This window comes from Ylistrum balloti, unplaced genomic scaffold, assembly GCF_031769215.1.
Source record: "Ylistrum balloti isolate Yb309-2 unplaced genomic scaffold, AGI_CSIRO_Ybal_v1 Utg369978, whole genome shotgun sequence".
In the NCBI taxonomy this organism is placed as follows: Eukaryota; Metazoa; Mollusca; class Bivalvia; order Pectinida; family Pectinidae; genus Ylistrum; species Ylistrum balloti.
Window position 1 is genome coordinate 366,349 of NW_026782067.1, and position 27,735 is coordinate 394,083.

At 36.4% G+C, this 27,735-nt stretch overlaps 1 protein-coding gene across 1 annotated transcript; it reads right to left on the reverse strand.

Annotated features, from left to right (window-relative positions):
• Positions 1–34: 34 nt before the first annotated feature.
• Positions 35–27,510, reverse strand: LOC132547798 (dynein regulatory complex subunit 7-like). The gene is made up of 17 exons (XM_060211602.1): positions 27,320–27,510; positions 26,739–26,910; positions 26,386–26,511; positions 25,777–25,971; positions 25,238–25,396; positions 24,770–24,988; positions 24,509–24,628; positions 19,357–19,432; positions 18,916–19,044; positions 18,388–18,516; positions 17,666–17,898; positions 17,062–17,277; positions 16,705–16,815; positions 16,445–16,555; positions 4,211–4,405; positions 2,251–2,390; positions 35–116 (listed from the first exon to the last, which is right to left on the reverse strand). Exons 1-17 carry the CDS (start codon positions 27,508–27,510, stop codon positions 35–37), a joined length of 2,604 nt encoding a protein of 867 aa, XP_060067585.1.
• Positions 27,511–27,735: the final 225 nt, after the last annotated feature.

The following is a 27,735-nucleotide window of genomic DNA, read 5'->3' on the forward strand; positions in this document are numbered from 1 at the left end:
CCAGCATTAAACTTTCTTTTTGAAAATATGACGCTCAGAAAAATTCAGACAGCCGTTCTTCACTCCTCAACCTCTGTTCAAGCTGCATGTATTTATGTGGGGCTTGTTCCTTGTGTCTGAAAGGACAAAACTATACATTAAAGTAACAGTAGGGCTGTGAATAGTAACAGTAGGACTGTGCATGGTGGCATCAGTGGTGTAAGCGAACAGTAGCATCGGTGGAGTGGGAGAAAAGTAGCGTCGGTGGAGTGGGAGAAAAGCGGATCATAAGGTACTAAACCCAACACAATCCCAGATATCACATCCCTGCACTTCATGTATACATATAAGTCCTGATCTATATATAGGTTAGAACTGTTGTCTTAAGCACATAAATTTGACACTACAGTTGAAATGTAATACTTGCCAGTGTGTCAATACAGGATTTGGAATGAATTAATCACTGTTATTTAAATTACTATCAAACCATGTGAGGACTCCTGACAATATTTCCAGATATCATTACCTTTGATGTTATCACATAATTTAAAGACAACCTTCCACATTCTAACTGAATCACTCCACCTCCCTCAAACACCCTTATAATGTGCATAACAGCGACCTCAATCTTGTGACCAGTGGTTAGTTAGCCTTCAGTTGAACTCCTAAGCTCCATCCATTATGTAAATGTATAGATTGGTATCAAGTCTTCCTTTATATGGAGTGTCACATATGTTTATACCTCCTACATAACCAACCCCTCTCACCTACTTTAAAACCACTCCAATCCTTAAATCTGTATTCAACTCCAACAAAACCCAATGCAAATGATGTGGTAATATTAATTTACAAAATCCACAAAATCAATTTAACTTTTTTTTCCCAAGTCATTGAGTCAGAAAGTGATATTTTTAACAGCAAACAACCCCTACAATTCCTAAAATCAATTTCCTATTGAGAAATCTAAGGCTCAAATTAAATCAAATGGTTCAAACTCTAAGCATTGACATCAGATTTTATAACCATTCACAACATGTGGCATTAAACTTTCTGTCTGCTTTAGAACTCAAATGGTGATATTTTAAAGGGTCTACATGATATTCTTTGTAAACGTGAAGCAGTAATTTGACTCAGATGCATGACATATCAATTTACAAATTTTGTAATATTGATTGCAAGAGATGAACAAGAGATCCATAGGGCCTGTATCGCTCGCCTGTCTTTCTTTGGCTGAAATCGCTTCATTCAAATTTAAAGAAAAAGGAATTCTAAATTTGCAAGCCCACAACACACATTATATTTCCCCAGTAGTTCATGCCCACTGTCCTTAGGGGTCAGTCAAACAATTTATGCTTCGTCTCAAGGGGGCTAGATCCACCTAGAGAAGGAGAAGGATATATAAAAAACTTGCTCTATTTCCCATATTCGGCCTCTCCAACAACAAAGGTGACTGAGACCCCCTGCTTATACAACATAGATTCCGCTTCAATCATGAATGCTTTAGACTAAATTTGGGTAAAATCCAACCATTCCAACAGCCTGTAGGATTAGAAGAATTTGCTTCATTTCCCCTATTTGGCCTTGCCTCTCTGGCCCCAGGGAGCCAAGATAAATCTTTAACAAAAAAATTGATTCCCCTTCACCAAAGATTGCTGCAGACTAAATTTGAGCAAACTCTTATCATTCCTACAGGAAGAGTAGGTATTAAATACTTTTTCTATTTTCCCATTAAACCTTACTTCTGTAGCCCCAGGGGGCGGAGACCTGCGATTATACAAAATTTATTCCCCTTCAGCTATGAATGCTTCAGACCAAATTCAAGCCAATTCAATCATTTCTATAGGAAGAGTAGGATTTGAAAGAATCTGCTCATTTTTCCCCTTTTCTGTCCCACGTCTCTGGCCCCTGGCAACCAAAACCAACTGTTTCTACATATATGATTCCCCTTCACCAAAAAATGCTACAAACCAAATTTGGGTAAAATTGAACCATTACTAGAGGAGGAGTAGAATTTTAAAGAATTTGCTCTATTTCCTTCATTTATAGAAAATTTACTCTTTTTCCCCAAGGATGCTTCTGACGAAATTTTGTACAACATCTGCTCCGTCATTCATATCTAATTGTAATTTGTAGAAAAAGTCAATGAATGTACAGATGGCAGATAAATCCATGCTGTAAGTATATGCATCTTTTTAATAACAGCATTATCTTGAAATTATACAAATTTTGTTTTTTATTTTAAATATAAAGAGATATATTCTCCTTTATTACCTTGCCAGTCGTAGATCAAGAATATGTATCCTAAACAAGGCCTCACTACAATAGTCAAGGTAGGCTTCCTCATCATCTTTCGACATAGCCACCTGGTTCTGCTGGTACCATGCCTGCTTTTTCTCCAGCAGTTGTGTCTCCTAAGGAAAGAAAATAACCATATCAAACCACATGGCTTTATATACACTAGTCAACCATATCACCATCCCATAGTCAAACCATATCACCATCCCATAGTCACACCATATCACCATCCCATAGTCAACCATATCACCATCCCATAGTCAAACCATATCACCATCCCATAGTCAAACCATATCACCATCCCATAGTCAAACCATATCACCATCCCATAGTCAACCATATCACCATCCCATAGTCAAACCATATCACCATCCCATAGTCAAACCATATCACCATCCCATAGTCAACCATATCACCATCCCATAGTCAACCATATCACCATTAACATAGTTATACCATTTTAATATTCCAACTGTGACACCATTTCACCATTCCCACAGTCACACCATTTCACCATTCCCTTTGTCAAACCATTTCACTGTTAACATAGTCACACCATTTCAACATTTCTGTCACACCACTTCCCTATTCCCAGTCACACCATTTCACCATTCCACAGTCAACCCATTTCACAATTCCAACAGTCACCCCATTTCAACATTCCCAGTCAACATTTCACCTTTCCCACAGTTATACAATTTCCCTATTCCCACAGTCACCCCATTTCAGCATTTCCAGTCAAAATTCCATCATTCTCACAGTCACACCATTTCACTATTCCCATTGTAACACCATTTCACTATTCTCACAGTTACACCATTTTCACCATTCCAGAAGACATACAGTTTTTTTTTATCAATCTAATGTAATCAATACCAACTAAAATATCTCATACCTACGTTACACCAACTAATAATGCTAAATTATAAAGTAGGTCATCCCTCACCATATAAAATATAGATGACCTTTCAATTTTTCCAGATAAAAAGACATTGATGTCAGAGTTCTATTCCTGTTTTCTTAACCATATTATAAGACCGAGTGTCCAACTTGACTACAAGAATACTTTCCTAAAAATAGCATGATTTCAAGCTTTATATAGAACATTGGCAATGTGTATCAAAAATAAGGCTTCAACAATACCACAAAGAGCGAGACAAAATGTGTGCTATGTGCAAAGCTTGGTATTTGATGGCTAAATATTGCTACCCAATTTGCATGTTAAGAGATAAATTTCAATTTGTAGTTAGTCTGATTCTTTTGGAAAATTGGCATTTTCTTCAGCAGTGACCACCTTTAAGTCAAGGCTACATCTGATAAAGATCAAACAAACATTTAACCAACGCATATGTTCATAGTTTAATAAAAATCATTCATTCACTCTCCCAGCTTATTCTAACAACAACTAATGACTGTGAGAATCGGATATACTAGAAATACAAGTACATAACTGTTGTATACACATCTGGTTTGATAGGTACTAAATATTTACTAGAACACATTGTCAACTATATGTTAGGCCTAATACCGATGCCTCCTTTATAGATAAACCAGAGAAAGCACAGTATCCCATCAATGTCACACTAACTTCATAATCATCATTTTCTGTAATTGTACCAAAATTATCAAAATATTTTTTCATCTGTTAGAAAATGACATAATTACAAGAGACCAAATTGACCTTAATTTGAATTCCTTTGACTGGACTGATGGTTAAACCTGGGAAATCATGATAAATGGGTTTATAATAACATTTTTGCTACAACATCAATGGTAACTCATACATTTTTCATAAAATACATTAAAGAATGTTCTGACTTTTGTGATTTCCTGGAGATGTAATATGGTATTGATTTTGTTGTCTAGCAACCAAATCACTTAGTGCTAGCCGAGATTGGCCTCAGGCACTACTGGGCTGAATTTAATTGGTACAAACCTTTTCAAACCTGGCTTGAATGAGGTTGGCTTTGTCAATTAGGCGCTTCTTGAGATCACCAAGACAGTCTTCCTTGAGCTGGTAAGCCTGTTGCCTGGTGATTTTCTCTGGATTGCCCATCTGGGCTAGGAATGGGGCTAGGTAGTCAATGTCCATCTCTTGTTTGCGCATTCTCTCCTCCAATTGTAGGCGCTCCTGGAAGGAAGGACCACAAGGTGTGAATATAGTTAGTGTCTATCAACATCAGCCAACAACATGCTGTGAAACCACAGCAGACAAATACCACAAAACACTGCTCCATTTATCACATCCCCGGACAGCTGGATGGTGTATTGATGGACAGAACACGACAGTACTGACTTGTACATAGCAATTATTACATTCAAAATCACAATACCTGTTATGATAAATATGTCAAAAATCACAAAAACCTAAATAAATAAAAAATAAAAAAATAAATGGAGTAAGGAATGGAAAGATATGGGAGGTAACGATAGTATTTGGAACAATGGTAGTTCTGCTTCGAGAGGTGTGGCGTTGTTATCTAAAAGTTTAACAAATTTAAAAATTACGGAATCAAAAAGGGATAACGAGGGTAGATTTTTACAATGCAAAGTGACAACGGATGACAATTGCTCCTTTCATTTAACAAATGTGTATACCCCTAATACGTGCGCAAACAGAAAAATATTTTTTGAATACTTGGATAATAATATACCGGAAACAAATAACATACTTTTGGGAGATTTCAACTGTACTTTGAATAACAAATATGATAGAATTCCAAGTACGAATGGGGACGACCCCGGTACAAGACAATTTAAGACGCTATTAGAAAAACATAAAATGATAGATATATGGCGCATAAGAAATTCGGAAAAAAAGGGACATACATTTAGCAGAGGGAATTCCAAATCCCGAATTGACTTCATTTTCGTTAGTCCCTTCCTAAGCAATGACATAATTGGTACTAGGATAATACCATGTTTATACAGCGACCATAATTTATTACACTCCGAAATAGAAATAGGTAATGTCGAAATGGGACCGGGAACATGGAAAATGAATGCTTCCACTATTAGTTCAGATTTATTCAAAAATATGTTTGAAACATTCTGGTTGGTATGGAAATTAGAAAAACACAAGTTTAATAATCTAACTGACTGGTGGGAGATAACAAAATTAAAAATTAAAGAGATCACTATCCACGTTTCTAAAATATTAAATAAAAGAGAAAGTGAAATAAAATCGAAAGAACTATTGCTTGAAAAATTATATCAAATGGAAAATGTTCCAGGAGAGAAAGTCAATTCTTTAAAAAATGAAATTAAAGATTATTATCAACAAAAGGCGAATGGTTTTAGAGTAAGGTCTAGAATCAAATACTTCGAAGACAATGAGAGTTCTTCAAGATATTTTTTTAGCTTAGAGAAAACTAGAGCAAAAGAAAAAGTTTGGCATCGGATTAAATCAGATGACGGAAATTACAAAACAGACATAAATGGAATTTTAGACGAGCAAACAAAGTTTTATAAACAATTATTCTCGACAGAAGGCATGGATAGAAGGGCTGCAGAATCACTTTTAGAACATGTACAAAACAAATTGTCTAATGAACAAAGAGATGATTTAGAAAAAGAGATCACAGAGGAGGAAATAGTAAAAAGTATCGATCAATTAAAACACAATAAGTCACCAGGAGAAGATGGAATTATAGCCGAATTTTATCAGAAATATTGGTATATTATCAAACTCGAATTTATTTTGGTCTTAAAAGAAATTTTTCTGAAAAATAAACTATCTGAGTCTCAAACCAAAGGTATGCTTACTTTACTCTACAAAAAAGGTGAAAGAGAGTTGATTCAAAACTGGAGGCCATTGACATTGTTAAATGTGGACTACAAAATTATCGCGAAAATTCTTGCAAATAGGTTAAAAATACATTTATCTTATCTTATTCATCCGGACCAAAAGGGGTTTGTACCTGGACGAAATATTTCAGACGCAAACAGACTTATACAAGATATAATTGAATATACGGAATTAAAACAAACAGAAGGTGCGATAATTTTTTTAGATCAAAGTAAAGCATTTGATAGGGTTGAATGGGAATGGTTGAATATGTGTCTGGAAAAATTTAACATTGGAACCAAATTTCGAAACTGGATTAACATGCTTTTACAAAATGCTAAGACATGTATCAAAACAAATGGATTTGTAAGTAAATATTTTCCTATATCGCGGTCAGCGAGGCAAGGCTGTCCGGCTGCACCAATTTTGTATATTCTTCAGGCGGAACCACTGGCATGCACCATTAGAGCGAACCCAAATATAAAAGGAATCAAATTACCTGATAATACAGAAACTGCAATAAATATGTTTGCAGACGATACGCAACTCCTTGAATCTGACGAACAATCAATTGAAGAATCATTCAGAGTGCTTAATGTATATCAATCAGCGTCTGGTTCAAGAATTAATTTAGAAAAAACTACCGGAATATATTTAGGTAGATGGAAGAATAAAGAACCCGTATACAGCAATATCTCATGGACACAAAAACATGTAAAAACATTAGGTGTACATCACGGTTATAATATAGATAATAATGCGATATGGGAAGAGAAAATAAAGAAAATCAAAGCATGTATACAAGTATGGAAAAGTAGACATTTAACTTTATATGGCAAGAGTCTAATTATAAGATCTCTTATCTTTTCCTTAATTGCCTTTGAGACAGAAGCTCGAGGTATACCTGAAAAGTATATTAAAAGTATTAATTCGTTAATTTGGAATTTTGTTTGGAACGGAAGAAAAGACTTAGTGAATCGTAAAATATTATCAAAGCATTATCATGAAGGAGGTATGAATATTATAGATGTGAAAGATTTTGTTTTTAGTATACAGGTAAAATCTATGTACAAAATATTAAAAAGTGACACTGATACATGGAACGCGATAGGCAAACACTGGCTTAGGTCTTTGGATGACAAATACAGAATCGAGTTTTTTGTTTGTAAACTAGCGGACATACGTACGTTGAACCTATCCAACTTTCCATTGTTTTATAAAAAACTGTTAGAATCATGGTCAACTTATCAGAAATTAAATTTAAGACATGTAAACAGAAACGAGATTCTTAAACAACCGCTATTCGGTAACCACTTTATTCAATTTAATGAAAAACCTTTATTTTTTACCTCATTTACGAAAAGTGGCATCTGTACAGTCAACGATATATGGGATGTACAAAACAAGAATTTTAAAAAAGATTGTGATATATACTCTTTGTTAACAGATAAGCGAAATTGTATGTCTGAGTTATCGAGACTAAAAAATGCTTTTCCAATAGTATGGTTAGATGAGTTAAAGGGGAACAACAGAGAGAACAATGATTATTTATACCCAATTATTGATAGTAACCTAAATATTATTGGAAGAGATGGGAAACCGCTCACTATGAGAAAATTAAAACCTAAAATCATCATGAATACACTGAATAAAAATCTGACACCGAATTGCAAATTGAAATGGGAACAAACTTTTCAAAAACAATTTGACTGGGAACTGGTTTGGGATAACATAGAATTAACATTTACGACAACACAGATGAAGGAATTGCAATGGAAATGTATACACAACGTCATTTATACTGAAGTAAAAATAAGTAAATTTAGTAATTCAGACGGAAAATGTCATTTTTGTAAGACAGAATTAGAGGATATTTTACATCTTTTCTTCTCGTGTAACGTTGTAAAATCTGTCCTTATTCAATGCAGAAATAAAATATTTGTGAAGTTCCCAAGTTTTAGGAATGAACTTTTGACTCCAGAAATATTAGCTCTGGGCTATCTGGAAAAAGGTATCTTTTCTATTTTATTTAATAGTGCGCTAATTGCATTCAAATGGACAATGTGGAAATGTAGAAATGATATAAAACATAATAGTATTAAATATAGTATCAATCAAATGCAGAAGAAAGTTCAATCAGTAATAGTTAGCAATCTAATTTTATATGTAAAGTCCAATAAAAAGAAAACATTGCCTATTGAATATGCACAAAATATACTTAATAAGATACTAGATCAATGAAAGAGGCATTCTTTTATTACAAGTTAAATGTCAAGCTATGTTTAAACATATATATTGAATAAACAACTCATTTGTAAAGAACAGGATTACAATTAAAAGTATAAAACGAGCACTGTGATGAAGAGAGAAAAAAAAGAGTTGATGTGACGTGATTTGAGAAGTTCCAAAACATGTAATATAACACTTGTTAATTCTCTTATGCTTCTGTTGTGTAGTTAAAAAATTAGACTAATTATCATATATCATATATGTCTATGATTAGGATCTGTTATGTATACCGTTCTTTTGTGTATCTTAATATTTGTGACTTGTAACCGATGATAACGCAATCTGTCTGTCGTCCGCATGTTTATCGTTTCATTTTTCATGGAAGGCCGTATGTGATTTATCTGTGTGTCTGTGAGTATGTCAGTCTATGTGTCTGTCTGTGTATGTTAGGGTGTGTGTGTCAGGATGTCTGTCTGTGTGGCTGTATGTTTATTTGACTGTTATGTGTTTGCTAGTGTGGCTGTCTATGTTTATGATTGTGTGCATGTCTGTCTGTCTGTTTCTCTGATTGTCGGTGTGTCAGGGTGTGTCTGTCTGTGTGTCTGACTGCCTACATTTCTGTCTCTCTGTCTCCTTGTGTTGTCTGTGTCTTTGACTTTATGGCTGTCTATCTGTCTCAGTATTTACTTTGTATATTGGTCCTGTTAATGTTTGAGTTAACTAATGCTAATATATTAGAATGAACGTAGACATTTAAAGAACGTCACGCTTATAACATTCTGAATGAACGTAGACATTCGAAGAACGTCACGCTGAACGTCATGCTGATACTATTCTGAGTGCTCAAAAAAAAAAAAAAAAAAAAAATCACAAAAACCTTGTGAGGGCCTAATTCATTATGGGATCTTGAAGTAACATGTACATTGTATATGTAGAGGCTTTGTAAGACACTTTGAGGAAAGACCCGATTCTTTAAAAACTGAACCAGAGCAAATTTACAAGCGATATGAAATCAAAGACCTCTTTTGTACAAACAATGTATAGGTACCAGAAATCTGTATTTTTCTTCAAACAAGTGCCCCAGGTGAGACAATAGACAAAAGTCCATCACAATATGTCAAAGTAATGTACTATACTATTCCATGTCAAAGAAATACTATCATACACTCCTGTGCTGATATAAAAGTGCATAAAAAGATAGAAAATTAACAAAAAGGAGAAATTATAAAAATAAATAAATAATATTTCAAAATAAATAAAATTACAGAAGTGCAACTAGATGTAATGTGTCCATTTTCCTTTCATTTTGTTACATGTTCGCTGTAATTTGTGCCCTCTTCTCCTTCATATTGTTACCTGTTCACTGTAATGTGTGCCCTGGTGTCTACCTCTCCTATATTTTGTAACCTGCTCATTATAACTAGAGCCCTCATGCCCAGTTTTCCTTTATTTTTAACCTGTTCACTGTAATTTTGTGCCCTAGTGCCCACTTCCCCTTTATTTTCCACCTTTCACCGTAATTTTGTGCACTGGTCCCAACTTCCCCTTCATTTTCCACCTTTCACTGTAATTTTGTGCCATAGTGCCCACTTCCCCTTCATTTTCCACCTTTCACTGTAATTTTGTGCCCTAGTGCCCACTTCTGCTTTATTTTCCACCATTCACTGTAATTTTGTGCCCTAGTGCCCACTATCTCCTTTATTTTCTACCTTTCACTGTAAATTTGTGCCCTAGTGCCCACTTCCCCTTCATTTTCCACCTTTCACTGTAATTTTGTGCCCTAGTGCCCACTTCTCCTTCATTTTCCACCTGTTCACTGTAATTTTTTTACCCTAGTGTCCACTTCTCCTTCATTTTCCATCCTTTCACTGTAATTTTGTGCCCTAGTGCCCACTTCCCCTTTATTTTGTTATTTGTTCACTGTAATTTTGTGCCCTAGTGCCCACTTCCCCTTTATTTTGTTATTTGTTCACTGTAATTTTGTGCCCTAGTGCCCACTTCCCCTTTATTTTGTTATTTGTTCACTGTAATTTTGTGCCCTAGTGCCCACTTCCCCTTTATTTTGTTATTTGTTCACTGTAATTTTGTGCCCTAGTGCCCACTATCTCCTTTATTTTCTACCTTTCACTGTAAATTTGTGCCCTAGTGCCCACTTCCCCTTCATTTTCCACCTTTCACTGTAATTTTGTGCCCTAGTGCCCACTTCTCCTTCATTTTCCACCTGTTCACTGTAATTTTTTTACCCTAGTGTCCACTTCTCCTTCATTTTCCATCCTTTCACTGTAATTTTGTGGCCTAGTGCCCACTTCCCCTTTATTTTGTTATTTGTTCACTGTAATTTTGTGTCCTAGTGCCCACTTCCCCTTCATTTTCCATCCTTTCACTGTAATTTTGTTCCCTAGTGCCCACTTCCCCTTTATTTTGTTATTTGTTCACTGTAATTTTGTGTCCTAGTGCCCACTTCCCCTTTATTTTGTTATTTGTTCACTGTAATTTTGTGCCCTAGTGCCCACTTCCCCTTCATTTTCCACCTTTCACTGTAATTTTGTGCCCTAGTGCCCACTTCTCCTTTATTTTCCACCTTTCACTGTAATTTTGTGCCCTAGTGTCCACTTCTCCTTTGTTTTCCACCTTTCACTGTAATTTTGTGCCCTAGTGTCCACTTCTCCTTTGTTTTCCACCTTTCACTGTAATTTTGTGCAGCTATTTGATAGTATCAAGAACAACGGAACCCTTAACACCCATTGTAATCACAGCAGTACACAGATCCTATTTCATTCTCATTAGAAGGCTAATTTAATAATGACAAGTGGTTGGGATGAGGAAAAGCATGCAGATCAGATTACTGCTGGAGTGATCATCTGAAAAAGGCTCTCTTGTTCTGATCTGATGGTTATGCCTCATTAAACACATGTTGTGGAGGTGGAAGGGTGACATTGAGACAGGAAAGGTGATCTCAAGGTTATACCTAGTTAAACACATAATGAGGAGGTGGGAGGGTGACATTGAGACAGGAAAGGTGATCTCAAGGTTATACCTAGTTAAACACATAAATAATAAGGGGGTGGGAGGGTGACATTGAGACAGGAAAGGTGATCTCAAGGTTATACCTAGTTAAACACATAATAAGGGGGTGGGAGGGTGACATTGAGACAGGAAAGGTGATCTCAAGGTTATACCTAGTTAAACACATAATGAGGGGGTGGGAGGGTGACATTGAGACAGGAAAGGTGATCTCAAGGTTATACCTAGTTAAACACATAATGAGGGGGTGGGAGGGTGACATTGAGACAGGAAAGGTGATCTCAAGGTTATACCTAGTTAAACACATGATGAGGGGGTGGGACGGTGACAGACAGGAAAGGTGATCTCAAGGTTATACTTAGATAAACACATAATGAGGGGGTGGTAGGGTGACATTGAGACAGGAAAGGTGATCTCAAGGTTATACCTAGTTAAACACATGATGAGGGGGTGGGAGGGTGACATTGAGACATGAAAGGTGATCTCAAGGTTATACCTAGTTAAACACATAATGAGGAGGTGGGAGGGTGACATTGAGACAGGAAAGGTGATATCAAGGTTATACCTACTTAAACACATAATGAGGAGGTGGGAGGGTGACATTGAGACAGGAAAGGTGATCTCAAGGTTATACTTAGTTAAACATACATTGATCAGGTGGAAGGGTCACAATGAGACAGGCAAAGTGATCTCATAATCATACCAAGATCTCATTATTATACCTAGATCTCATGATTATACCTAGTTCTCATGATTATACCTAGTTCTCATGATTATACCTAAATCTCATGATTATACCTAGATCTCATGATTATACCTAAATCTCATGATTATACCTAAATCTCATGATTATACCTAAATCTCATGATTATACCTAGATCTCATGATTATACCTAGATCTCATGATTATACCTAAATCTCATGATTATACCTAGATCTCATGATTATACCTAGTTAAACACATGTTGAGGGGGTGGTAGGGGTACAATGAGACAGAAAAGGTGAGCAGTTTGTTGAAAATGAGAACAGATTAAAGATATGATTTTAAATATTGAAAGAAAAGGACTGTTGTAAGAACAGGGAATAGAAAGGAGATTGAGAGACAATTGGAAAATGGGGCAAAGATAAAGAGAAAACCAATAAAGAGAAAATATTGAAGAAGAGGAGGAAAAGGAAACTAAGGGGCTAGAATTTAGATAAGAAACAACTGATATACACAAGTACAAGGGATTATCTGACAAGGATTTAGTACAGTTACTCAGGTGTTGTACAGCTGAAAGCTTTCAATTGGATATTGATTTCATGATTTGCAGTTTTATATGCTGGTATGACTCACACATTGATCACATTGTTTCTTACACTGCTGTCTTTTATACAAAAGTACCACAGTTAAAATTGTACACATAAAATTCACTCCAAGAAATTCAATTACAAGCATGGCAGTGAAGAAAACTGCAAAGGGATGATGGAAAAAATCTTGTAATTGAGAATATAAATAGGGGCTTAAATGCAGAATTCAAATGCCAGAAAGTGTACTGCTCCTGATATACTTCTAAAAGTAGAAGTAATGCTAGGAAGATTCTCTTAAACGGAAATGGTGAAACAAGATTACCAAAGTACTTCTGTATCAGTAATGTGTGCCAGCCATATTGACAGAGCTGTCACGCATAGCTGGAGTAGGAGTTATCTTCTTATATAGAAACACTGGAAAGAATTGGCTAATTAAACTATGCTGCTGTGCTAATCTGCATCCTGTTCATGTCCTCACACACCATGCCTATACAAGTCTCCTCCTACTTGTCACACTAACAAAGCTTAAACACCATTACTAATAAATGCTGATGTATGATAAACCCACATTTTTTCTCGAAAGAAATCTTGAGATAATATTTTATTCTGTGACATTCACTTCTCTCATTTTACAACTCAAGTATCTTTGGACCTTATCTTTTAACAGTTATCATCAAAGTAGGATTTTTATACATAATCAATATCTCAATCTCATAGATTTACAGGTAAATACTCAAACCATCAGAGTTTTCTCTCTAAACAACTCAATGAGTCATCAATCCTTCTTAGTTGTTAAATTATCTTTCACTGGTCACTTGACCATAGAATTCATCATTAACAGTGCTTGGAGTTTTTCTTTGTATCATGAAGAACACTGATTCAAGCTTTTCTATCTAGAAATAAAACAAGAGAATCCAAACAACACATGATTGACTTGCTTTTACAAATGGCAGAAAATTTGTACAAAGCAGTGTTTCTCTGAAGGATCTCATCACATATAAACAAAAGCCATTACAGGGAAAGGATGTAGTGACTTTTATTCTTGATGATACAACATTTTATGTTGTCATGACTGACAGTCTGGGAAAGATATTGTAAATAAACAATGGTGACATTTAATTGTGATATATGTCCTTAAGTACCAGGGGGACACATAGCCTTCACTGACACTGACACAGAGATTGTAGTGGCAACACTGAGAAGGCAATAGTTAACTGGGTGACAGGTATCTCCATAACCTACACCAAAAAAATTACACTGGTTGTCACAGGGTACAACAGTCAATGGGGTGGCAGGTATCTCCATAACCTACACCAAAAAAATTACACTGGTTGTCACAGGGTACAACAGTCAATGGGGTGGCAGGTATCTCCATAACATACACCATACAAATTATACTAGTGGTCATAGGGTACAATGGTCAATGGAGTGGCAGGCATCTACAACATATACACTATACAAATTATACTAGTGGTCAGAGGGTACAATGGTCAATGGGGTGGCAGGCATCTACAACATATACACCACACAAATTATACTAGTGGTCAGAGGGTACAATGGTCAATGGAGTGGCAGGCATCTACAACATATACACCACACAAATTATACGAGTGGTCATAGGGTACAATGGTCAATGGGGTGGCAGGCATCTACAACACATACACTATACAAATTATACTAGCTAAAGTGATACCATTGCCATCCGTAAATACCATTTTGAATTGGCTTAAATCATTTCCCTCTTTCCCTCAATTCAGCCCTTATGGTGAACAGGAACAGGGAGAAGGACCTACACATGACAAAGACTACTCTAATAAAACACACTGACTAAAAATCACAAAGTCTTCAACAAGACAATATCAAACTGATGCATGCCTTATCTGGACCAATCCAAAAAAATCAATTATTGAACTCATTCTCTCTCCTTTGGTGTGCTCAGTCTCTCTCCCTTTGTATATTTCCTATTAGGAAAAAATAAACAGAAACTGGGATTTCATGTTATCCAACATAAGCCTGTGTTAGACTATGTCAATCATTCAGCTGAGCCAAATCTAATACCTGATATAACATTGTTCTTCATGCCAGAGTAATCCCAGAATAAAATATCCAACAATATTCCACAGCTGATGTATAATTGTCATGTTAAACCCATAAAAAAGTCATGGACGAAATCAACATTCAGGTATCATGTAGATTTTTTCTTTCCATACAACTCATGTGAGAGTGAGTAACAGGCATGGAATAAGAGTTTTTGTAGTGAGGATGGAAGTTTGTGGTGAGGGGTGGGGTTGGTAGTGGGAAGTGAAAGTTTGTGGTGAGGGGTGGAGTTGGTAGCAAGAAGTGGAGGTTTGTGGTGAGGGTGGAGTGGGGAGTGGAGGTTTGTGGTGAGGGGTGGGGTTGGTAGTGGGAAGTGAAAGTTTGTGGTGAGGGGTGGGGTTGGTAGTGGGAAGTGAAAGTTTGTGGTGAGGGTGGAGTGGGGAGTGGAGGTTTGTGGTGAGGGGTGGAGTTGGTAGTGGGAAGTGAAAGTTTGTGGTGAGGGGTGGAGTTGGTAGTGGGAAGTGAAAGTTTGTGGTGAGGGGTGGGGTTGGTAGTGGGAAGTGAAAGTTTGTGGTGAGGGTGGAGTGGGGAGTGGAGGTTTGTGGTGAGGGGTGGAGTTGGTAGTGGGAAGTGAAAGTTTGTGGTGAGGGGTGGAGTTGGTAGTGGGAAGTGAAAGTTTGTGGTGAGGGGTGGGGTTGGAAGTGGGAAGTGGAAGTTTGTGGTGAGGGGTGGAGTTGGTAGTGGGAAGTGAAAGTTTGTGGTGAGGGTGGAGCAGGAAGTGGAGGTTTGTGGTGAGGGTGGAGTGGGGAGTGGAGGTTTGTGGTAAGGGGTGGAGTTGGTAGTGGGAAGTGAAAGTTTGTGGTGAGGGTGGAGCAGGGAGTGGAGGTTTGTGGTGAGGGTGGAGTGGGGAGTGGAGGTTTGTGGTGAGGGGTGGAGTTGGTAGTGGGAAGTGGAAGTTTGTGGTGAGGGGTGGAGTTGGTAGTGGGAAGTGAAAGTTTGTGGCGAGGGGTGGAGTGGGGAGTGGAGGTTTGTGGTGAGGGTGGAGTGGGGAGTGGAGGTTTGTGGTGAGGGATGGAGTTGGTAGTGGGAACTGAAAGTTTGTGGTGAGGGGTGGAGTTGGTAGTGGGAAGTGAAAGTTTGTGGTGAGGGTGGAGTGGGGAGTGGAGGTTTGTGGTGAGAGGTGGAGTTGGTAGTGGGAAGTGAAAGTTTGTGGTGAGGGTGGAGCAGGGAGTGGAGGTTTGTGGTGAGGGTGGAGTGGGGAGTGGAGGTTTGTGGTGAGGGGTGGAGTTGGTAGTGGGAAGTGGAAGTTTGTGGTGAGGGGTGGAGTTGGTAGTGGGAAGTGAAAGTTTGTGGCGAGGGGTGGAGTGGGGAGTGGAGGTTTGTGGTGAGGGTGGAGTGGGGAGTGGAGGTTTGTGGTGAGGGATGGAGTTGGTAGTGGGAACTGAAAGTTTGTGGTGAGGGTGGAGTGGGGAGTGGAGATTTGTGGTGAGGGTGGAGTGGGGAGTGGAGGTTTGTTGTTAATGAGTGAATGTTTTGTAGTGGGTAGTGGAGGTTGCAATAGGGAATAGAGGTTTTATAGTGGGTGCTTTGAGATTTTTAGTGAAGAGTGAATGTTTGTAATGAAGAGATGAAATTTGTAGAGGAGTGGATGTAACCAGTGGGGAGTGGATATTTATAATGAGTCGAAGTTTGTAGTGGAGAGTGGAGCCAAGTAGCGGGGACTGGCTGCTGGAAGTAAGACATGACATTTATAGAGGTCAGCGGTAGCAGAGATTGACAGTGACAGGAGGAGAAAGGACTTACCAATTCTCTCCTATGTTTCTTGGCCTTCTCATTCCTATCTGTATCATAAACAGAAATGTCCAGCTCTGATGCAGTCTCTTCTTTGGTCCTCTCATTCAATACTTCACGCACCTGTAGCATGATACACATTACAATTTCTTTTTAATGCTCAAGTTCAAGTTACTACACATTTACAAAGACACATAATGAATAAGTTTAGAAATGAGTGTTTAGAATGCTTACATAAATATTGATATAACATTAGACAGCATGTGCCTTACCTCCTCCTCAGACTCCCGGACCTCATTACGACATTTCTCCTCTGCTTTGAGCATTTCTAGCAGCATCTCATACAGTTCCACATTTTTGTTCATTGGAGATGTGGGGTCCACCTATTAAAAACAACAATAAGCAAATACAGCATGTTTCTCTCTAAAATTTGGATAACAAATCCTGGCCGTGTATAGCTTTGAGTAAAGAAAGACAACCATTATAAGTTATGAGATTTGAAATCTTTTACAGCGAAAATGATTTCATCATTCCTTTAAAAAGGCACAATTGAATCGTGGCATCAATCTGAAATTTCTTTTTTTTTAGTTTAACGATTAAATGAGAAGACAACAGATATTTGAACAGACCTGGAAAGTTTGATGCATCTCTGGGTTGAATGTCAGGGTAGCACCTTTCTCGTCCCAGTTTGCAGGTTTGAGGAACTCTCGTGTTGAGGAGGCTATACGTGTATCCTCTGTATGATAGGTCACCTGGATCTTGTCTTCTGACACCAGGAACACCAGCTCAGCAACGTCCTCACTGGCCACCTTTTTAGGGTTTCTGTGAAACTTCTGAATCATCTTCTGCAACCCAAAATATTTACACATAACTTATTCATTGTTTCAATTATCCTGATGACAATGACCGACTTGGAGAACAAATAGACAGTGTGAGTACTATGTACATTACGTATTTAGACATCTGGCAAAATGTTAATGTCACATTCCGCTTATTATCACATTTCTGTCTGACAAATGGAACATGATATTAAGCAGATTTCACTGTACTACAATATCATTTAAGGGAAAATTTGATTATTATTTTACTGGACACAGATGTTTGCCTTGTCATTAAGAGAATTGTTTTGTGCTAGCCAAAACAGAAAACAAAGGAAAACAAGGATAAGTACAGCACCCTTGTAAATGTTGATTAGAAATAAATAATTGGAGCACATCAGTGATAAAGTCATACCACAATAGGTCGCATGTTGTTTGCACCCGTGCCATCCTGTGGACCAAACTTCTTTGTCCGTTTTCCAAACTCTACTTGTTTGTAGAACAAGTAATCATCCCTATTTCTGTATTCCTCAGTCATCTCAGACAGGCTCTCAACTCGCTTAACTAGACCATCCACCCTGGCCTCATCATAAAACAGCATGATTCTGTCATTCTCCGGGCCAGGACTGCTTGCCTTATACTGGTGCTCTGAAAATTGTTAAACGGAAGTATAGTTGAGTAAATATGTAAAGCATTTTAAACCTCTTGCCCCAACAATGAGAAACAAGCATATTCAGTCGTGACAAGCTTGTATACTGTAATTATTTCAAAATTTTCTAAAACTGGTAACAGTGTCCTTGATCTTGACCCCACAACCTTGAAACTCAAAGTTGTCTCAGATAATTCAATGCTATTTTAAGTGAGACAAACTTTTACCACTGTAGGGATGGACGGAGAAGAAAACTAGATTTCCCCTGATTTTACTGTTAGGGACTAACAATGGATATCAGGTTTTCTGACTGTTTTATCTATGTATGATCAATACTTGATAGATTGCTACTTTTAAACCATTCTGGAGACTGTAGCATTGTAATGAAAGTGTTAAGACCTGATGAGCCAATATAACCTGACCCAAGACTGTAAACAAACCAGTCAAAATAACAAACAGTTGTATAACAAATATCAAAATTGTGTTACCTTTGAGACATTTGTGTCTGCCAGGGTCAAAAAACTCAGTGTTCCAGCCTGATCGATTGTTGTGTACTTTTGTACAAAGTTTATCAACACGGTGTGCAAAATATTCTCGTACCATGATAAGGTCTGTCACTGCAACATAAACCACATTTCATTATTACTAGAAATACTTATGATACATTCACAAGTTTGATATCCAAAAGCATTAACATTCTTTTAAAATTCACCAGAATGACTTTACACATTTGTCGGTCATGACTATATAAATCCACTCCTATCCTAACTATTGACAGCTGGGAATATCTGAGAATGATTATTATACTCCAACATTAATATTTCAAACAAGACCACATTTTTGTCAGACTATTTAGCATGGCAATGGTTACATGGAACACACACATGTTTATACATTATAAAAGCACACACAAGTGCAGACATTTCATTTTTATGACATTTTCTATGTAAGACTCCTGTTGTTTTTATCTATAAATTTACTTTCAGATCACCTTAGAAAGGACCTCTAGTACCTACATTCACGGTTTTCATATATGGATAATTTGGAGACCAAGCCATCCTTCATCAAGTAGTGGGCAAACTTTTCCAGCTTTGCACGTTTATACAGTTTTGTCTTCTTTCCTTGTGGACACCGCATCTGGAAGTCTACAAGTCACATTATGACAGTTAGCAAGTGACTTAAATTATCACCCCTAAAATCCATGTCACAACTGCTGACATTTACTGCTACACCTGGAAGTCGCTTAGTCACAGAGTACAAACCTACATTTATTATCACATCTGAAAGTCACTTACTCACAGAACAGTAGTACAAACTATTTTCAGCAATTTTTCATAACAATGTATGAAACATCAATGAATGACCGAAGTCAATATGAGAAAACAAAGTAACACCCTTCAGTATACGGACACACACCAAAAACCCCATTCAGTATAAACAGATAACAGAATACCCACCTCGTAAGGAGAGTTTAATAGGCTCCACCCAGGATGGAGGCAGGTCTAGATTTTTGTCCATCTCTTTCTCTTCCTCCTGTAGAACAAAATACTAGATTAGTAAGGCCTTCTAGAGTCTATCAACATCTATCATCATGTCAATACACTACATGTTAAGTTTAAAATGAGGCTGTTGGCTATGGACATCACAGCAGGGAAATATTGGCGTAAATGTTAAACCTAGCAGGTATAATGATTATCTAAGTATACTCAATGTGATAATAGGAATAACTAGCTGAAGTCAGCAAATCTAAAAACAAACATCTAAAATTACAAATGAATGAGTATAGTGTAAATGTGTAGTGGGATAGTTGGCAACATCATCTAAACTTCTAATGTTCAGACATAAATACAATGGAGACATTAGAGACGACAATCATCCCCCAAAACAAAAACCTTACCATTAGATTTTGTGTTTCAATTTGTTAACATGTAGACCCTGAAACCTTTAATTAATTCATTAAATCAAACTTGATACAACATTATGTGAGAACATGCAATTAGGATACATTTATATAAACTGAGAAAGTTAGTTATATAATTATACAAGAATTTTGCAGAATCATGTATCTCATGAAACTCCTAAGATTTTTAGGAAAATCTGATAGAAGGAGGTAAAAACCTGTTTAATATGTTTATAACCTACATATACATTATTTACTGAGTGTACATTATTTACTGAGTGTACATTATTTACTGAGTGTACATTATTTACTGAGTGTACAGTATTTAATGAGTGTTACTGAGTGTACATTATTTACTGAGTGTACATTATTTACTGAGTGTACAGTATTTAATGAGTGTTACTGAGTGTACATAATTTAATGAATGTGCATTATTTACTGAGTGTACATTATTTACTGAATATCAGTATTTAATGAGTGTACAGTATTTAATGAGTGTACATTATTTACTGAGTGTACATTATTTACTGAGTGTACAGTATTTACTGAGTGTACATTATTTACTGAGTGTACAGTATTTAATGAGTGTACAGTATTTACTGAGTGTACATTATTTACTGAGTGTACATTATTTACTGAGTGTACATTCTTTACTGAGTGTACATTATTTACTGAGTGTACATTATTTACTGAATGTGCATTATTTACTGAGTGTACATTATTTACTGAGTGTACAGTATTTAATGAGTGTACAGTATTTACTGAGTGTACATTATTTACTGAATGTGCATTATTTACTGAGTGTACATTATTTACTGAGTGTACATTATTTACTGAGTGTACATTACTACTGAGTGTGTACTGAGTGTACAGTATTTACTGAGTGTACAGTATTTAATGAGTGTACATTATTTACTGAGTGTACAGTATTTACTGTAATATAGTAATAGACATCTAGAAGTAGTACATTTTGTTTATATCTATAAATTATCATGTAAATGTACAGTAAATAGACAACCACTGTTGGCTTAATAATCTTAAACTGACCATTGAATGGGAAATTTACAGATCAGTTGGTATATCATTGATCTGACAGCAATTTGTAAAAGAAAAAAAGCAATCAGTCACAATAATATGCCTTCACTGAAAATACAGGCAGATAATTAGTACAAGCTTTCTGGGTATATTGTCTTTGGAATTGTAGTTCTTTCTATATCTGAAGCTGCAAGCATACACAGCAATCCATTTTTTCCTCTCAAAATGCAATGATTATTTTGATTTTGTGCACATGACCAATAGCAGTGACCATAAAGTGGACCTTAAGGTCTGGATGTTATCTGTAAGCCTGAAATATCTTGGGTACAAATTTATTGATATAGCACAGCACACGGCACCATCCACCATTAACCTGTCACATCCCTGCGTGTGTACTTTTGTGACATGTACATTTACCACATCATAAGCCAAACTCAATACCTGAACTCTATGAAGATATTGTTATTCAAAAGTTAGAAAACACAATTTAAATGCCATGGTACAACACAATACTGACTCCATGGCTGCATAATAACAGTGATTTGGAAGGTTTTGATTAAATGTGAATGACAGCATATAAAAGATGCTGGACTAGTTAAATTATAACTCTTCACATCCTTACAATATCAAAGTACGTTCTCACTATCCTAAGTCACTTGTTGAACACATCTGCTGATGGCTCACACAATGTAGAGTTTGAAATACCATGTATATACTGTCACTGCACATAAGGCTTTAGGTCATAAAACTGTTAAATTTAAACTGCAAAAGTGTTTTACCTAGGGTACTTAAACTTTGTAATCTCTGTCTGGTGGAGTAATTACCTTGGTAATCTCTGTCTGGTGGAGTAATTACCTAGTAGTCTATGTCTGGTGGTGTAATTATGAAGGTAATCTATGTCTGGTGGAGTAATTACCTAGTAGTCTATACCTGGTGGTGTAATTACAAAGGTAGTCTCTGTCTGGTGGTGTAATTACATAGATAGTCTCTGTCTGATGGAGCAATTTCCTTGTAGTCTATGTCTGGTGGTGTAATTACAAAGGTAGTCTATGTGTGGTGGAGTAATTACCTAGGTAGTCTCTGTCTGGTGGAGTAATTACCTAGTAGTCTATGTCTGGTGGAGTAATTACAAAGGTAGTCTATGTGTGGTGGAGTAATTACCTAGGTAGTCTCTGTCTGGTGGAGCAATTTCCTTGTAGTCTATGTCTGATGGTGTAATTACCTAGGTAGTCTATGTCTGGTGGTGTAATTACAAAGGTAGTCTATGTCTGGTGGAGTAATTACCTAGGTAGTCTATGTCTGATGGTGTAATTACCTAGGTAGTCTATGTCTGGTGGTGTAATTACAAAGGTAGTCTATGTCTGGTGGAGTAATTACCTAGGTAGTCTCTGTCTGGTGGAGTAATTACCTAGTAGTCTATGTCTGGTGGTGTAATTACAAAGGTAGTCTATGTGTGGTGGAGTAATTACCTAGGTAGTCTCTGTCTGGTGCAGTAATTACCTAGTAGTCTATGTCTGGTGGTGTAATTACAAAGGTAGTCTATGTGTGGTGGAGTAATTACCTAGGTAGTCTCTGTCTGGTGCAGTAATTACCTAGTAGTCTATGTCTGGTGGTGTAATTACAAAGGTAGTCTATGTGTGGTGGAGTAATTACCTAGGTAGTCTCTGTCTGGTGCAGTAATTACCTAGTAGTCTATGTCTGGTGGTGTACTTACCTAGGTAGTCTATGTCTGGTGGTGTGATTAACTAGGTAGTCTATGTCTTGTAGTTCAATTTGTAGAAACAGGAAACATTTATAGTGATGATAAAAGAAAACTGATCTACTTGTTTCAGAATAGGACTTGGAACACAGAACAACACTTTGAAATTGTGATGTGGAAGAGTGTCCCAACCCAGTCAGACATTATACTGTCCCAATCACTGTTTCTGATTGATAAGTATAGATATAGGTTCACAATTATAGGACGATAAAAAAGAACCTCAGAGAAGGTGATCTGTGTGTTGTCACGTTGAAGAGCATTCAACCGCTCACTGCCATTCTGAAATGTTGACACTTTCATACATTAAATATAGCATCATGGGGCAGGTTACCTACACTATACGTCCAGTTTATATGTGAGTTTATGATATGAAATTCTATTTACTCAAAGGTTTCTACTCTGTAGGTTTTAGACCGTTTCAGCAAACAATGACAACATTTAATACTACATTATCTTATTGTATAAAACTTCATGACATATGTAGGATACATTCTACACTAGAGTCACATAATATGGTCAAACATAAAGTTCTGTGAAAGATTTTACCATACTTTTAAGACCCAGAGGCTTGAATATCCCTATTCTATATACACATATAAAACATTTCTTTCATTTTCAAACTTGATGGTGTACAAAATATGCCTTACTTGTCTCCAGTAAACTCAGGAAGTTGGCATTTTTCAAAATCTAAACCTTTCCCTGATGCATTTGACCAAAAACAATAAACCAACAAAAAACAAAAATCTACAATAAACATCAGCATTCAAAGTAAATACATGTATTCCTATCATGTTGTATCAATCAAATGTTGTTTAAAATGTTGAAGATTGATCTCTCAGCCAATCCTGTCAACATCTGGAGGGACATGCACACTGAAATTTTGTTCTATGTCATCATGAATTGTAGATACTATATACAAAATTCTTTAATTCATGTTATTAAAAATGAAATTATATTAGACAAGAGGTCCATCAGCCTTAATGGTCATCAGCCTATAAAGACCTCTATAAGATAGAGGCCAAACAGGCCTTATTGCTCACCTGTTCTACAGCTGGCAAAGAAGATTTTGTCAGTTCATAAATTCAATATCTGCAAACTTTAAATCCTATATCTGATACATGCAATTTCCAATTATCATAACCCATGACCTATTGCTTGTTGACAGAAGAAATTTCAAGTTGTAAACATATCTGACCCCATTTAAAAGTGGGTCAAGGTCAATCATTTGATTGAATTTGGTATCCCTTATCTCAATTATGTTACAGAACCATATCAATATCCTGGACATTTGGCTATTAAAAGGGTGTTTGAAGATTTTAACACAATTGAATCCTGTGACATTGAATTTGGGTCAAGTTTATTCATTTAAACAAACCTGGTAGCTATTCAGCATGCTATATGTCGAATACATGTATCAATACCTTGAATCTCTTGATTTACATTTTTCATGTTTCATGTTTTAAAACCTTTTGTTATTATGTTCTGAAAATAGTTGTGATGGAGCTACTTCTCGCATTACAACCTTGGTTGAGGCTGTATTATCCAAGTAGACATATCATACATATTCAGTACACATGGGTGTATTGTCCTGGACAAACCAATATCAAACAGGTAGGAATAAGAAAATACTCAGCATATCACCTATAAGTTATTTTAATTACATACCCAGCAACAATTTCGTGACAAACTAAGATGAGATGAAGTCACTCCAAACAACATTACTTCATGGCTGACCTAAACCACTTCTCTCTCAAAACTAAGCTGGCAACATAGGCAAACAGAGTGAAATTTCAGCAAAGTCACAATATATACCATCCCTGATTTGTCATGATAAAAACTCAAAGTATTACAGAAAAAATGTGCACAACATCCAACAGGTCATATTCAAGACAAAACATCACCAGTACACCCTTACCTCATCATCATCCAGGTCACCTATATCATCCTCTACATCTGGGATCTTCAGCAAGGGTTTCTCAGTGTTAGGAAACATGTATTCCCATCGTGTACAGTCTCCAAGGTCATAACTGAGACCCTAGAGGTTAAATAGTAAAGAAAACATATCAATATTGGGAATGTTTAAATCTGTCTCTTAATTCAGTCCTAAAGCATCATTGTTCTATCATTAATGTCACCTCCTTTTACATGTCAGTACATTTACCAGCTATGTACTCACCTTGACCCCATCAGAGCAATCCTGCATATTGACCCAGTAGTTTGTGGCATTCCATACAGTCTCAATACCAAGGTAGTTCTGACTGTCCACAGGATGGGACAGGCCAGTGAAAGGCTCAATAAAGAAACTCTCTGGGACTTCCCTTCGCCCTGCTAGGACCAGCACCCAAGCATGTACACGCAGACCATATAGAGGATCTGGAGGAGGCTTTTCTAGCTCCTGCAATAAACACAAGACTATAAGTAATTCAAAACTTTAACAGTAATTTTAAGCTTTACTTGGAATCTCTATCCCTCTTTATAATTCCAAATTTTGTTGATGATTTCACCCTGTAGTATACATACATTGGGACATGTAGTAAGAAACCCTTTACAATTTACAGATAAATACATTGAAATGTGCACTCTAAATTAGGTGACACCTTAGTATAAAAAAATTACCACAATCAGGAGGAAAACAAGTACTTACAGCTGCTTTCTCTTCTGCTTCTTTTTTCCGTTGCTCCTCCTCAGCTTCTTTTTCAGCTTTGGCTTTTGCATCTTGTTTAAGTTCAAACTTGCTGCGTAAATCCTTTGGAGCCTTTACTGCATACTTCTTTTGTTCTTTCTTTTGAACTTCTTGTTTCACCTGCAGGATTGACATGTGAAAATAACATAATTTATCACCTTTAATTCCCAACAATTAACATTTATCACTGCTGTAGGCCTGTGCAGGAGTAAACTGGGATACATCAAGAAAATAAACATGTCAGGTAGAGATCCATATATTTTCACACCTCAATCTTAACATGAAATCCTGATTATTCACCAACTAATTTTTAAAAATTAATAATATATGTTTTTCTGTTAAAATTCAATCACCATCTACAGTATGACATTCACTCACTCACATATGTTCTGCTCACCAATTTATCAATGCATATAAACATTATGTCATTAATCATTTAACACAATTCTTATCAGCTGATAAAAACAGCAGTCAAACCAAACAGACAATTTCAATATTACCTCCTCTTTTTTCTTCATAAGAGGACAGATTTCCCGTGATTCATCTGCCAGACAGGTCTCTCGTGTGGCATAACCATTAACCACCAGGGCATCATACCCTACTCCAATCAGCAAGGAGCACAATAAAGTGCTGTAATCAAAACAGTTTCCTTTCTGACGCTTTAGAATAGTGGTGGGTGAAAGCAGTCTCTGGGGCTACAATTATTAAAAATATGATTATTACAGTTACAGTATAAGTCTAAAACGAGGTGATAAATACATCAATATTTTCTAGATACAAATAAGTTACATCTCTACATCAGTTCTAGATCTCTATTTTTCTTAATTTTTTTTTACTCATTGATGTTGCTGTAATAATGGGAAAATTCATTCATGCAAGTTTAAAATCATAAGAGTACCAGACTGGTTGTTATTCTTATGGTAACAAGTCTGTTCAGTTTTGCTTTGTAAATTATGAGAATTGAGACCCAGGGATAAAAAAAAAAACCAGCCTGGCAGGGTGTTAGTTTGAATTACTGTAACATTGAAATAAAATACTTATTTCAGACATATGTAGAATCAGAACACAGAGTAATTAGGAGCTATCACTTCAAACAAAAATTTCCCTACCAGTTCAGTTGGTGGTTCCAATGTCTCAAAGTTGAGATAATCAGCAACAAATTCAGCTGCTCCTTCCCAGTTATAAAGCTCTTTAAATTCAAGTTGTGTGGGTCGTATGGTGGTACATACAAATTTCTGCATAGAATTTAAACATATTATATAAGTAAAAGAACATACATAATGATTGAATTATCTGTTCACAATTTCATATTTCAATTTTATAATCTTATTTGTCTTTTTCTTTTTTTATCCATTAGAGTTAACTTTGAATAATTATTCATATGGTATCAGATAACAATTGATGCTATCAATGGGAATTTGAACAATATGTTTGAATGGGTCAATCATGATCATATGATTACCTCTGTTCCACATTCATTGACTGGGTTGAGGAACAGTGGCTTTCTGTCTCTGTACAAATGCACATATTGTCTTCGGAAATTCTCTGCATATTGTAAAACCAGATTTTCTTTAGGCAAATTTTCTTTGTATGAGGCTGGGAATTCTGTTTGATCAAATTCTTTCATTGGTATTCTGCAACACCAGACAAAAAGGATATTAATATGTTTCAATGCAGCACACTAAACCCAGTGATCGTCTGTGAAGTGTATGTTATTGTTGTACCATTGCATACCATTGAGTACAGTGTGATATCCAATAAATCATTTGAGGAATTCCGTTTAAACACAAATACATATAAGTGTCTAATGGGAACCAAGAGATAAAAAATATTTCAATTCAATAATAAGTACATACATTTCCATCAAGTCCTAATATTGTTATTGGAGTTACGGAAAAAAGGCATAACACCCTGACGCCTGGCACTGCTTGCAAACAAAACAGACGATTATACTTATTATAATCACATGCTACATATACTATTTAAAAACTTTACACGGTGTCATCCATTTTGATAATCATTTTGTGAAAAATAAACACTTACGACAAATCTATCGTAGGAGGATGCACAACGATTTTGCTGAGCTCATTTTTCAACGCTTCAGCATCCTCTGTGAGCTCTTCAGTAACAGTCAACTCCGGGATTTCTTTTTCGCCATCTTCTGCATTTTCTTCCTTTTCTTGATTCTCTTCTTCTGCAATATTATCAGGTTGTTGTTCTGGATCGTCTGCCATACTGATTTTTTTAAGTTTAGTTAAAGAAAAGACAGTATATCCATCACAATCCCCGAACACAACAGGTGCCTAACAACACACTGTTTAAAATTGTTACGCGATCGTAGCAACCATGATAAATAGTTCATATATTTATTGTAAGAGACAAAGCCCGATTATCGAACATGCGTGTAAAACGTTTTATGGGGTAAATGATTAATTGGGACGCAAACAACAACTACCTTA